Source organism: Spermophilus citellus, assembly GCF_964194105.1.
Source record: "Spermophilus citellus genome assembly, chromosome: 7".
Taxonomy (NCBI): Eukaryota; Metazoa; Chordata; class Mammalia; order Rodentia; family Sciuridae; genus Spermophilus; species Spermophilus citellus.
The window spans coordinates 27,529,258-27,543,134 of record NC_138188.1 but is presented as its reverse complement, the minus strand read 5'-3'; the positions used below and the strand labels follow the sequence as shown (position 1 = coordinate 27,543,134).

The following is a 13,877-nucleotide window of genomic DNA, read 5'->3' as shown; positions in this document are numbered from 1 at the left end:
GTTCTGGCATGTCCCTAGCAGGACAACCCAAGTCAAACCAGCTGTCCCAGAACTCAGCCACCAAGGTTCCCCTACCCACTGACTCGCTCAGAGTCACCAAGGTAAGCTAAGAGGAAACAAGCACAGGATTCTGAGCCCAGTGAGAACTCAGGTTCTGACCAGTATGCTGCGAGATTCCTCCTAGTCCATAGCTCATCTAGCTTACTCTCTTCTGCAAGCACCCTGCTAAGGCCTCTGCTTCTGGTTTCCATTTTGTTGTCCCAAGACACTACCATGCTATCACCCACCACTGGGAGTTCAGTCACCTTCACCCCAGAGAACCCCAGCTTGTAGCTACCCTGAGCTTCCCTTCAGATCCAGCCTTTACCCAGAGTGAGGCTCTCCCAGAAAGACTTGTTTCTTCTGGGAGTCCCAATCTGTGCAAGGATGGGCCTAATGCCTCCCAGCTCCATTTACACTATAGCTGCTGCAGCATCCTCCATATCCCAAAGAAGCATGCAGCTAACAGGGTGGAGAGCATCTTCCTGGTGGTACAACTCTCTTAGGACAAAGGTCTTTAAGCCCACTGAGACTTAAAAGCCCTTTTCCAAACAAAATCCCAAAGCATTATCTGGATTGTAGGACCTAAGGCAGAGTTACTCCAATTGAAGCAGGGAAGGGTCCTAGTGCAGGCCACACCTCAGCATGCCAGCCACAGAGCATCTCAGCACAATCTCTAGACTCCCACCTCAGAACATTCTGGGTGGGAGTCTGGGCCCCCTTCCTCTTTTAAATCCCTAGCAGGACAACCCAAGTCAAACCAGCTGTCCCAGAACTCAGCCACCAGACTCCCCTCATGAGCAAACCACACCCCTTTGGCAATTCCTCCAGCAACCCTTCTCTACAATTCTATGGAGAAAGCCAAGTCTGAATTCAGGGCCTGCCTACCCCAATTAATCAACCACCAAATTAATGCCCTGTCTCCCTAAACTTCAAAGTTTCTCAAGCTATTTTACAAGGACTCTTCCCTGAGAACTCTCAGAAATCAGAGACCCTGGAGAAGGGGATTTATAGAAAAGATTCTGGACCTTGCCAGGAGGGGAGTCAGGCATTAGGGACTTAGCTGGACCAGTTTAACATTCTCAGTGTCCCCCTACCAACTGCTACAGCCATCCATGAGCCAAGTACCACGCTAGGGGCCTTTTACACACAATCCCACTTGTGGAATTCCTAGTTAATCATTCAATTTTGGTCTGCTCCATGTGTCCAAACTCTTCCCTGGACAACTGTTAACACTAGTTCTATAATAAAACAAAATGCTATAGAAATATGTTTAAAAATAAAAAAGGTGAATTTGGGGGCATTTACCCACTCTGGGATAATATGTAGGTCCCAGCTCTTCAGCAGGTTTGCACTTTCAATGAAGCCCAGTTCCCTCCTATAGCTGCTAAAAGATGCCACCTTCCTGGGACTCAGTGAGTGGTTTCCTGCCCTAAAATCCACCTCCTTGGACTCCAGTGGAGCAGTCTAACCAAGCTGGGGCATCTTCCACATACAATAATGGTCACACAGTATCTAGGGACCCCTCACACACACTATTCTAGAGTGCTCAGCTTGGGAGCGTCCGGTAGCTTATGTGAAGAAAGGCAAGGTTCCAGCTCCTATAGCTCAGTCTGCCAAGCTGCAGAACTGAGCAAGGCTGGCCGGAGAGCCAAAAGTTGTCTCTCAGATTACAAAGCTGGGATCTAGACATCCCTTCCAGAATTTCCAGAAGGGCCTGACAAATGCTGTTCTTTTGGCTCTTCACAGTGACCCCCATGTCCCTTGCTACCCCATGAGACCAATCTTGTCCCAAGGCTCAAGCACATCTGCAATTGCCAGGATTGCAACTGCTCTTCACCTTTTGGACCCAAAGATCTCTGAGACTCATTCACCTCTAGAGAGGCAAGGTGAGCTTGCCAAGACCTCCCTCCTCTTCTAGTAGCAGGGTTCCTGGCCTCCTTCCCCATCCTCAAACAGAATGCTGATGGCTGCTGTCATTCCATCTGAAGAACTTTCAAAGCAATCCCAGAGCCAGAGAGAAAGGGGTGTGTGTATGCACCCACAGTTAAAGGCAGTCAGCTGTCAGCACTGGGAGAGTCAGAAGCATCCAGAGTATCATTGGTAGCCTCCTTTCTATGACCACAGGGCAATGGAGAAGGCAGAGATGGGAGGCAGCCTTATACTCTATTATTGCTGTCTCCTGGGCTAAAAGAGATAAAAGGCCAGTCTCCACTGACTGTAGGCTATAACCAGCAAAGAGAGGCAACTCCTTCCTCATCTCTCCCCCAGCTTAGTTCCCCAGGCCATAAGGTCAGACTAAACACAGGAGCACCAACACAAAAAGAGGACCTTGGGCTATGCCTCCTCAGTGGGCAGCCTGGCCCCTCTCTCACTGTCCCACTGGCAATGCCCACATAAATAAGCCTTCCAGACATCTCTAGAAGCCCTCTGCTCTCCCTAATACCCCTGCTTCCTTGTCCCAGCCCCCACCACAGGAGAATGGATCCCAGAGCACAGCTGACAGGCTCCCACAGGAGGGGGAGGAAGGAGGAAGGGCTTTCATCAAAGAGGTGACGTCAAAACCAGGCAACGTGTGAAGCTGTCAGAGGCCGGGAAATTTGGACAAAGGTGTCTAAAAATAAATCCCTAACACTGGGAAAAGGCTTTGGTGGCTGAGTTGCTCGCCACCACACCACATGCTACACGCCCTGTTCTGAGGTCTGGAACCCAGGGAGTCTCTTCCTAGGGCTGCTCCTCAAGATTAGCCCCTGAAGTTGAGGATGGCACAGACAAGACCAGAGACACCACACACCAGATCTCCCTGAATGAAAAAAGAAAGACATGACATCCTCAGGTGGCATGTGAACAGGCCTAAAGCACTGATTGATGTCTTCCTTCCCACACTCACTGTCACCCTATTTCTGCAATTCTTGTCCAACTTCAGCCCCAGAAACCATATCCTTCCCAGTACTCTCTGGGCATCACTCTCAAGCTCATAAAGAAATTTGCCTTAATCCTCTCCAGGCCTCCATCCTACCACCACAACACTACAATACCATGGACAACCCAGACAGTCTGCCTGTTTACAAGTCTGCCTACCACTGTTTCTTCTTCAGTCTGTCCTTGACCACCAAGACCACAGCCAGTGACCCGGGGCCTTATTTATTCGTTCCCCAGCCCTGACATCAGACTTTTGCACCTCTTTACCTAGGATCTGTCTAAGCTCCCATTTCCATCACTAATGCCCTATTCCTGTTCCAAGCTGTTCTGGAGAACAAAGTCACAAGGTTCCCCCAAATCTGCCAAGTTCTCACTCCTGCTGACTCTCTCATCCTGTTCCCTGACCCTAGCCACAGTGGCCATGCCCTTTATACAGCCCTTGTTGCCACAGGCTATCCTCTGGCCCTACAGAAACAAAGAGGCACACAGCAGCCTACCAAATCAAATACCATTAATATGCTTATGTCCCTATATTCTCCAGCCCAGGCCTCTCTCAACTCCAAACTCTACACACATCACCATCACTCAGCCTTCTCCACATCCCCACCAATAAGTCTGCTAGGCAGCTCCACTGACACACCCACAGAGCCAGTTTTCCCCAAGGCCAGGTCCCCACATCTCAATGGAAAGCATCACTATACACTTACCCACCTGACCATGCCAAAGGGAAGCAATGCCCTCTGTGACACTGCCACTTCTCCAAACAGCTAGCCCATCCCAAGTCCACCATTTCTACCACAAAATAGATGAGCAAACACAATGTTGGTCCACATCTCTATAGTCACTGGCCCAGTCCAAGTAGCTATCATTCACTCTGGGATTTATGACAGCCCTCTGAGCATGTCCAACCGACCCTGATCCATGATCCAGTCCCATCCTGCCCACCTTGTACAGACATGGCTCCCCAATGCCTTAGATCCTGCTCCTTACCCTGCTCTCCCCAGAATGTTCTTAACTCCTCTCCAAAGGCTCTTGTAGGACTCTGCCTTGAGATGACCTTCACAGAGAAGCTGTATCTGACCTTGTGGGTCCCCTGACCTTCCCAACCTGTTGTTTCCTAGTGTGTATCCCATTTTTGTCTGACATTAATTACCTAACTTAATCACCTCACCATAAGTGCCCATTCCATATGCCAATTTTTCATATGGTGACCTACACAGTTTTAAGCATATAGACACTCAATAAACAAGTCAAATGAATGATTAAACAATCTTTTCCAAGCCCAAACTGAGATCATATTGCCAGCACCTAAACTTATAAAAAAGTTATAGGAGCAAGAATGGACAAAGAGCAAGTTTTTAAGAACTCTGTTGACTTAGAGAGCTCTGTCAGGTTTCCTTGTGGTTGGCTTTCCTCCTTTCTCCACACAGGCTAGGCTGCTGGCATTGCTTCCTTTCCAAATCAGGAAATGAAGGAGAGAGGTTTGCTATTGCTGCCCCAGTCCTGAGCTTAGGGAGCAGGTGCATAAGGTCATAAAGAGTCAAGGTCAGGGCTTGGGTTGTGGCTCAGTGCAGAGTACTCGCCTAGCAAGTGTGAGACCCTGGGTTCTATCCTCATAAAAATAAATACATAAAATGAAAGATATTGTGTCCATTTACAACTAAAAAAGAGAGAGAGAGAGAGAGAGAGAGAAGCAGGGCCAGAGCAAAAAAATGAGAACCTGGGTCTGCCCAGCCACTGGAGATCTCAGGGCCTTGCTCAGTAGGCCTCCAGTAGAATCAGGACAGAGTGGACCTGTCCATCCATCTGAGCCCAGAGTACAGGATGAACACTAGAGACATGTTGTCAAACCAGAGCCAAACTGACTATCTCCTAGGAGATGTTCAGGTCCCTGTAAGTTCTTAGGCATCTGAACAAGATGACAATAGCCTCTGCCCATCTTCCTAGTCTCACAGGCACCTGCTCTCATGGAACCCTAGGGTGTTGTTCTTCCCAAACCACCTCTTCCTCCCATCCTGGGCAGTCCTTCCCATGCCCACCCAAGGGATCTGGCTGATGCCCGCCTCGCAAACACATACCAGTGTGTCTCACCTTGATGTAGGTGTCCAAGGCAGGATGGACACGGCGGGTAGCCAGCCAGATGGACAGGGAGGTTGTGTAAGGAAAAGTGGCTATCACCACATGGCTAGGTGCTGGAAAGGAGAATATCTTGAAGCCAAATTTCTGGTAAAGCTGGATGAGCTCAGGGGAGGGAGACACTTCACCCTCACTCAGGATGCTGCCTACTGCACAGCGACACTTCTCAGGGGGCACCTGTGGAGGCAGACCAGGGGGTCAGAGTTGGGCAAAGAAAGGAGACCCTCAGACCTCCTGTCTCCCGGGTCTGTGCCAGCTTAGGCCTGGGAGAACCAACTGCTTCCAAAGGCCACAAAGCCCCTGGTACCAGAATAAAGCTGGCCATTTTCCTGCCAAAACCCAACCAAGGTCCACCTATGCATCCTGCTGCAAGACTCTCTTCCACCCTTCATTTACTCCTTCAACAAATATGCTATGCCCCATATTGGAGACCTACGGGTCATAGTGAGGAATCAGACTTGGTTTTTGTACCCCAAGAGAACGAAGGACAGAGAGCCATCCTCAAAATGGCCCATCAACAGCATGATTCAGAGGGCACTCCCATCTTTTTGATGTGACCTTCTATCAGCCCCCAATTGTAGGGTTCTAGCAGGACTATAGTCCATTGATCCTGAAGTTTGGATCCAGCACAGCCCAATTAGCATGTTTCTCTCCCATTACCTATAGAAGCAAGCTTCAATGGCAGAGAAATTATGGCAGGCAAGGGAGCAGAACTGAAGAGCCCACAGCTTGCTTTCCTGGCCATGTCCCAGGAAAGCAAGTATGTGTGTGTACACAGGTACTCATGCAGGTTACAGGCCAGACTGGGGACCTGGCATCTAGTTGAGGAGGGACTGTGAAAAGTACTCTGCAGGAAGTAGGATCACACTGAGCTCTGAGTAGCAGATAAAAAATCTGTAAGGGAATCTTCTTCCAGGTGCACAGGTAGAACCAGCCACTAACACTAGGGCCTCCAGACCTTCTCTTCAATCTATGCCCCATCCTGGGACCTATTCCACTTTCCAAGTCCCTCCCTGATTAAGCCCCAGAATTCTGGTTCCCTCCAAGTCTCTTGGCCTCTAGCGTCCACACTTCCTATCCTTCTCTCTCTCTGTCCCTCCTATACTCCTTTCCTGGCACTCAAAAGCCCTAGCCAGATGGACAGAGAGGCTCACATAGTTCTTATGTGAGCCTCCAACACTTTCTAGGACTGACCCAGAGCTTTCGAGGCTAGTATTCACTTCTTCTAGCACCAGGAAGCCTCAGTCTGTCTCACCTCCTGCTATTTGTTTTCCATGTCCACTTTCCTGTCATTTAAGTCAGTACCAGCTTTCAGGCTGGGCCCCCATGGGTTCATGTTCCTGAATCCAGGACACTCATCACAGTTCTTGAATTTTCAATTCTGGGTCTTGATAAATCTAAAGGCTCCTTTCTCCCCATACCCAGAGCTTACTGACCCCTAAATTCAAGCAAGTCATTTCCTCTATCTCCACTTACCCTCCTCCTCAACCCACATTCCCACAACTGTGAGGTCATTACCTGACTGCCACTACCCTCCCATTACAGCCCTCTATAAGCCCTGTCAGCAATCCTCTAGGGCTTTCTCAGCCCTGATCTACCTCCTCTACTCTGGTCAACCCAGCCCTGTCTTAGAATCATGCTCTGCCTGCAACTTGGGCACCTATTCCAGGATATCATCTCTAGAATATCACACAGTTATGTGGCTCTAGTTCCCTTACTGTCCCCTTGAATCCTATGGTATCAAGTCTGGCTCACAGCATCGGTGACAGGCAATATGGTGCAGTGGTCAGAACCACAGCTGGAGAGAAGATAGCCAAGGTGTGAATCCTGAATCATGTAATCTTGGCCACATCTCTTAGAACCTCAGTTCCTTGATATCTACATAAAGACCTATCATATTAAAGGAAATACTTCATAAGGCCTTAGCCTAGGCCCAGTATTCACCAAGTACTCCATAACTTTGATTGTTTATTCATAGCTATAAGATCATCCCAATAACTGTCCCTTGGCCTAGAATGCTTATCTACTCTAACTTCTGAAAATACAATCCCTACAGAACCCACTGGTTCAAAGGCTCACCCTCTTAGGGATCCTTTTAGGGTAGCTTGTTAGCACTGTCTCCTCTTCCAAATACCATCCCTCAATATTTTACTGTAAACTCTCTTGCCCATTATCAAATCTACTTATAGCAAGTCACTTCTCTTGGTCTGGAGCCCCTTCCACTCTACCCAGGCAAGAGGTGCAGGAGATTGCTGCAGTACCACCTCTTGTCTCTAGATGGTGCACTTGTCCCACTCACACCCTAAGACTTGCAAATAGCCAGATGGGCAGGAGGTTCCCACAGACATTCTCTACAGGCCTCTGTTGACAGGCCTCCACTAACAAACTAAAGGGCTGTACCTGCCACAAAGCCTACTTGCATATCCTAATTCATGCAAAAGAAACATCCAATATAGGTTAGAGGGAGAAATGAATGAGTGGAAGGTTACTTGCTCTCTACTCTTTAACCAGGTCCTAGGTCTTTCCTGGAATCAGGAAATCATGGAACGCCCAGCTCAACACCTTCTTCAGTTTCCCAAAGGCACAAGAACACACATACAAGATAACCCTGACTGGAGTCTCTCAATGGCTCCCAGTTTACCTCTAAAATGAAACCAAACCCCCAAGTCCAGCATGTTCTTTTAGAGTGGCCCATACAATACTGCCTGGACTTGTCTACACATTCATCTCACATTCCTTCTGCTGTACCAGACCCAAGAAAAGGACAGAACCTAGATGGGCAAGCACCCACTGAGTATCTAGGTGGTAGAGGGAGGAACAGATCCAGGCTCTGGCCTAGCCTGCCTTGCCATCCTCTTCTCCTGCCACACCCCTACACATAGCCACAAGGAACTATTTGCAGTCAAACATTCCACGTCCTCCCATGCTTCCTGCCTTCTTACATGCTACTTCCTCTGCCCAAAACATCCCTCCTCACCCTATTCCAGAGTCCCTTCTGCCTGGAAAACTCCCATCCATTTTATAAGACTCAACCCTACCCCCTGAAGCCTTCTGTTGCTCCCCACCAAGCTACCCCTCCTCTGATCCCAAATACCTACTAAGGAAGCAGGTCTTGAGCTACATTATAATGAGGCCTCCCCATCTTTCCCCACCACACTCCAGGTCTCAAAGCAGAAAGCTCCAGTATCCCTGAATACACAGAAAGTCCCTTGGGTATGCTCAGTGATGGTACATACATGCACACTGCTGCACATATAAGCTGTGCACAATAATCAAGCCTCTTTTCCTTCCACCTGAAGAAAATGAAGAGCTTCTGCCACTATGAAGAGAGGTAAACAATAGAGACAGAGCTCCCAGGATCCTGGAGGTGTCTAGGGCACAGGGCCTCCCTTCCTGCTTGAGCAATCTCTTAATTCCATAAGTTAGGACATTTCTTATGCTCTCCCAGGCCCCAGTCAGTGGCTGGTTGCAGTACAGGCAATCCCTCAGCAAGCCCACCATCTGCTAAGCAGCCCTATGCCAAGCTGGAGTTGGGAAAGAGCAAGGAAGAGAGGACAGGCCCTAAAATAATCCAAGGAGTGGCAAGGATAGTCCAGTAACAGAGAAAAGCTTCCCAGACTCCCAGGAAAGCCCAGGTACACCTCCAAGAAAATTGCTTACTAAGGTGGCCAAGGGCCTATTTCCTGATGACAAGAGACCTCATCCACCTTGGTTCAATGAAACACCCTTATTTGCAACTAACCCTAGGATAAAGGTCTGGGCCTCCCATCTGCATGCTCCCTTTCTTCCCCATATAAGCCATTTACTTGGGCACCTGTGCACAGAAGAACAGCTTGTCCAGAAATGTACCAGTCAAGAACCACACCAGGGAAAGAGGGCAATGGTCAAATCCATCACCACTTTGAGAAAAGGAAAGTCAACCCAGGATCCGCCCTCAAAGTAAGAATACCAGGAAAGAGACAAGGGCATGTTAGGCCCCAATGCATCTCCTTTGGGCTGTGCAGTCTCCTGAGCCCCAGGAATGTGAGAATAGGGCAGTCTGTCTGAAACCTCAAGCTTCCAGGTCTGAGTTGGTTCTAAGGCTGGCACTACAACCCATTCTAGTGGTCTCACAGGTCCCTATAACCCCATGTTGTAAGGCCAATGAAGAAAGTCACCTCAGAAAGTCATTGAGTATAAGAACCAGATAAGATAAACTTCTTCCAGGATCCAGAAAAGAGAAATGGTGTTAGCTAGCCTCAGTAGAAATGGACAGATCTAGGTCCACAATCTGTACAATCAATCAGGACAGCTGCCACATCTGCCAGGCCCAGGCCCAGAGGGCTTCCTTAATCCCTCCTATGCCAGCCCACCTAACTCAGAGTGTTCCACCCAAGGTAAAGGAAAAAGTAGAGGCGGTGCCCTTCACTTGCACTGGTACTCCCAGGGTAACACAACAGCAACACCTGCCCATTACACAAGTTAGACAGTAGGCCTCTTTCATTGTCATGGATGCTGCAAGTCAACACACTAAGCCTTGTGTGTTCAACTTCCCTGAGCAGCTAGTGCCCAGGCACACTAAGGCAAGCAACATTCAGCACATGGGCTAATGAAGTCAGCCAGGCCAGAAGTCAGGACCCACATACTTTAGGCTTGGACAGAAGGGAGGATTCAGCAAGATGTCAACTTTCAAAGAGGGGGTTCTGGGGCTTCTTGAGTTCCCACATAGAATTCTTTCAGAAACAGCCCCTCTAAGAAGCATACTTCTAACAACAGCTGATACCTAACAATGCTTCACCATTTTGCCCCAGCTGCTGCCTTCCACATATAAAATCATCAAATCCAAACAGCCATGTGTGGTACATGCTATTATCAACCCTGCCCCTGAGACCCAACCCTGCCCCAAGCCACTCAATAAAGGTCATACAGCAAAACAGTGTTAGTGTTAAAATTCAAATCTAAGCAGACCATCTCCAGAGTTGCACTACACAACCCACTCCCATTTGGAAGTCTGAGAATTAGGCTCTGGCTAGGAACAGGCTGCATAATGACCTTTCCCTGCACTGTTTCCTCACACAGCTCAGGCAACCTGCAGGAGGTAGGCAGGATTCCTAAAGGTACAATGGCTCTGCCTACAAAGCTCTGAGAGGCAGGGATAGATGTCAAGGGTGCTATGCACCTATTTGGGGCCAGGTATTGGGACTTATCCTCATCATTTAGTCCCCACAAAAACAAAAACTCTGGGCTAGGGGTATAGCTCAATAGTAGAGCATGTGCTTAATGTGCAAGAAGCCCTGTGTTCAGTTCCCAACACCAAAACATACAAATGAACAACAACAAAAAAGGAAACCCTAAGATAGAGATTCTTTCATCTCAATCTGATAGCTAAGGAGACAGACTCAGAGAAGCCAAGTAACACATCTAGTGTCATACACAGGTATGCACAGAAGGGTGAATTCAAAACCCTCTCCTCTCATACCTCACCTCAACATCTTCCATGAGCAGATTGAGTAGGCAGAGAGGGGTTTGCCTTTTCAGAATAGTCCCACAGTAAACCTGCTGCAGAGCAAAGATTTCGGCTCTACCTGGCAGAAAGTAACTATAGGGTAAATTGGGATAGGGCACAGCCTGAACCTTCAGAAAGCATCAGCCCAGCCCATATTCTCTTGCCCCTGTTGAGGAGGTCAATCCTAGGAAATCCTACTCCCTCACCCCTTCTCAGACTTCATCTGACCTAAGTGCCTCCCATACACAGAATTCAGAATTCTCATCAGTCTCAGGCCTTGCAGACTTGGTGGCCCCAGATCTTGACTGCCAGTGAACTAAAGGAAAAGGGAGCTTCAATGACACAGTCTAGCTTCCTAAAGACAGAACTCAAAGCATCACCAGTACCCCATCTACTCTAAGCCTAGGGAAAGTATCACCTGTGAGTGGTGGATATGACCAGCAGATGCAGCCTGCCTGAGCCAGGTAAATGCAACTGGCTGTTCCACCCTCTTGCCTCATCCAGGCAGGTTGCTTAAGCCCCAAACACAGCAGTAGAGATGGGCAGTGCAGGGTGAGAAAGAAGGTAGAGACACAGGCTAGAGACAGGAAAGACTACAGGCATGGTGAGAGCATACCAGACACTAGGGCCTGTCCAAGGCCAGAGCTGGACAGGATCAAGGGAAGAGTACAAGGTCCACCCAGCAATTTCCTTCCCCTCCAACACTGAAGGCTTCCAGAGGACGAGGCCCAGAAGAGGAGGCTAAAGTCAATTTCCAAAACCCCAGTACCTACCTTGAAAGCAGAGCTGGGGGCAGAGCAATTTTTCTAGCCAGGACCTAACTATGTGGACTAGTGTGTATGAAGGGTGTGGCAGGTCCACCTACACCTGACTACAGGTCTCTGGAACCAGCCCCAACCCTTCTGGTACCCTGAAAAGAAAATGGCCATAAATGCTGGACCCTGGGCCCTGGATGGGAGAGCAACACTTTTAGCCACTTCTGGGGCCTGTCCACTTCCCAACACATACTCCCTCCTTCCTCCCTTCCCCACCCTCAGCCATGCCACGGCCTTCAGAGATAAGAAAGGGAATAACTTCCTTCTGCCTTACAGAAACCATTTTCAAAGACCTTACAGCCTCCTTTCATACAGGACTCTGGGACACAGGGCTGAGAATTCAAGCAGAATCTGATATAAAAGAGTCCACAGAAACTGCCAATGTTCTTTCTTGTGCCATTTCCAGAAATGGCCTAAGTGGGGTTTTGCCAGACCTTTCTCAGGGACCAATCTCCTGGCTGACCAACTTAGGCCAGGAAAGGGTGTGGCTAGGGAGCAGAGCTATCAGTCCATATCTTATAGGGGGGCAGCCAAAGCCAGGTGGTATGTCTACCTGGTTACTACTCCACCCTCAGAGTGTGAAACAGCCTTCCTTCCTCTGCACTCAGAAACTACATTCTGATTCCTGTTGTGCTGGGCTGGGGAGGGAGGAGCTGAGGTGAGACATTCAACAGGTCAGCCTTTATCTTGTCTTTCTCAGAGAATCAGAATACACAGGGCCCCCTGCTGGACCAAATTAGCAGAGGCAGCCTAGGATGGGAATGGGACCTCCCTCCAGGTTTCCCTGACACCTCCACATTGAGAGGTCCTAAAGGCTGGGCTCCTTGGTCCCAATGGCACATCACTGCACAGCACAAAGCGTGGCACACATCTAGTACTCAAATGTTTGTTGAATGAAAACAAGAAAATGCTCTCTGCACCTCAGTCTCTCCTTCTATGTATCAAAGTGTGACCAGGAGGCCTCAGAGCCCTCCAGACCAGAAAGCTCTGAGAACCTAAAGCCTGGGAGTTCATGGGTCCCTAGACCTTTCATAATCTCCATCAGGCAGAGAAGGCACTGCCCAGCTCCCAGAGTAGGTAGAAACCCAAGTGTCCCTGAGCCATCCCAAGTGCCAGGGTATAAGTCAGCTCTGAATATGGACACAGGTATCTTCTTGAGAGACCGTACCAGAAGGAGCAGGATCAGAGAGGCCACCTTCACCTGCTCCTTCATCGTCTGTGATGAGTCCACAGCCAGCCAGATGTCTATAGCCAGACAAAGGGTTAGACCCCTCAGCACATGCTAATTTTTTTCCACCTTTTTCTCTGTCATTGTTAAACATCCACTGATCACCAGGCACTGAAGTGAAGACCTCACGTGTATCACTTAACTAAGCCCTTGTCAGCCTACCTATGAAACAGGTATTTTACCACTACCCTGCAGATGAGGAAACAGATGCTCAGAAAGATTATGTGATATACCCAAGACTGCACAGCAGGATAGCAATGGGATAGAATCAGAACCTAGGACTGCCAGTTTCAAGGCTAGCTCTCAGGCCAGGGCCCCCTAGACAAGCACCTAAGACAGACTATTTCCAGCCAACCCTGGACAACCAGGGCCCACTCTATGGAGTCCACCACATCTCAGGGAGAGCTGCATGGTGAGCTATCTAGAAGCAGTGGCCAGGCCAGAGGGTCATAGGGAGAGTCTCTCTTATCAGGGTTCTTCTATCTCATTCTTCCCTGGCCCAGCCTCCAGCACTGGCCCCAGAATATCTGATGCCTTGGCCCTTCCCAACTTGGAATTAGGATCTCCTACCAAAGAGGCAATGTGCTACTTCAAGAACATGAAGATATACTGAGAAGAAAAGAGGCAGCTACAGGAATTTTCCTCCCTCCTCTAGCCTTGCAGAGGGGTTCTATCTAGGCCAGATGTGGCAGGAGAGGCAGGGACTTACACAATAGACCCTAAGCAGGGTTGAAGGTGAGGCCCACAGCCCAGTACCTGTGCCATCCCACTTGGGCCCCAATGCTCCCATCTTCATATAATGCTATCTCCCAGCCATGTGATTATGAAACCTTAGTGTCTACTCATCTCTCAAACTACCTATATCATCTCTCACCTGGGCCCAGTTCAATCTCTTTAATGGCCTCCCTGCCTCATCTCTTTCCATCCTCCACCTGTCTTCCAATTAGCTTCCCAAGATGAAAGTGGCAAACAGTGCCATTCCCTTTCTCTCAACCAGCTGCACCTCCTCACCACGTGGATCAGGGATTTTTTCCACTACTTTCTCTATCCACCACATGCTCACTGGCCTCACTTCCCCTCTAATTCCATGTCTCCAAGTTTTTGTTCCTACAGTTTTCTTAGTCATGCGGCCCTTTGTAGCAGAGCCAAATTCTACTCATGTGGGAAAGCCCAACTGAAATCCACCTCTTCTCTAAATCTTCCCAACAAAGTCGAGGCCTTTATAGCTCAAACTTCTATGGACACCAAACCC

The 13,877-nt window shown here is 48.9% G+C and overlaps 1 protein-coding gene across 4 annotated transcripts in view; it reads right to left on the bottom strand.

The window, feature by feature from the left end:
* TEX264 (testis expressed 264, ER-phagy receptor) overlaps positions 1–13,877 on the bottom strand; it is a 31,298-nt gene that overhangs the window by 12,275 nt on the left and 5,146 nt on the right. For all 4 annotated transcript variants that reach the window (XM_081300758.1, XM_081300761.1, XM_081300760.1 and 1 more), the window contains exon 4: positions 5,053–5,274. In XM_081300758.1, coding sequence (XP_081156884.1) covers positions 5,053–5,274 — 222 coding nt within the window. The remainder of the gene's footprint in view (positions 1–5,052; positions 5,275–13,877) is intronic.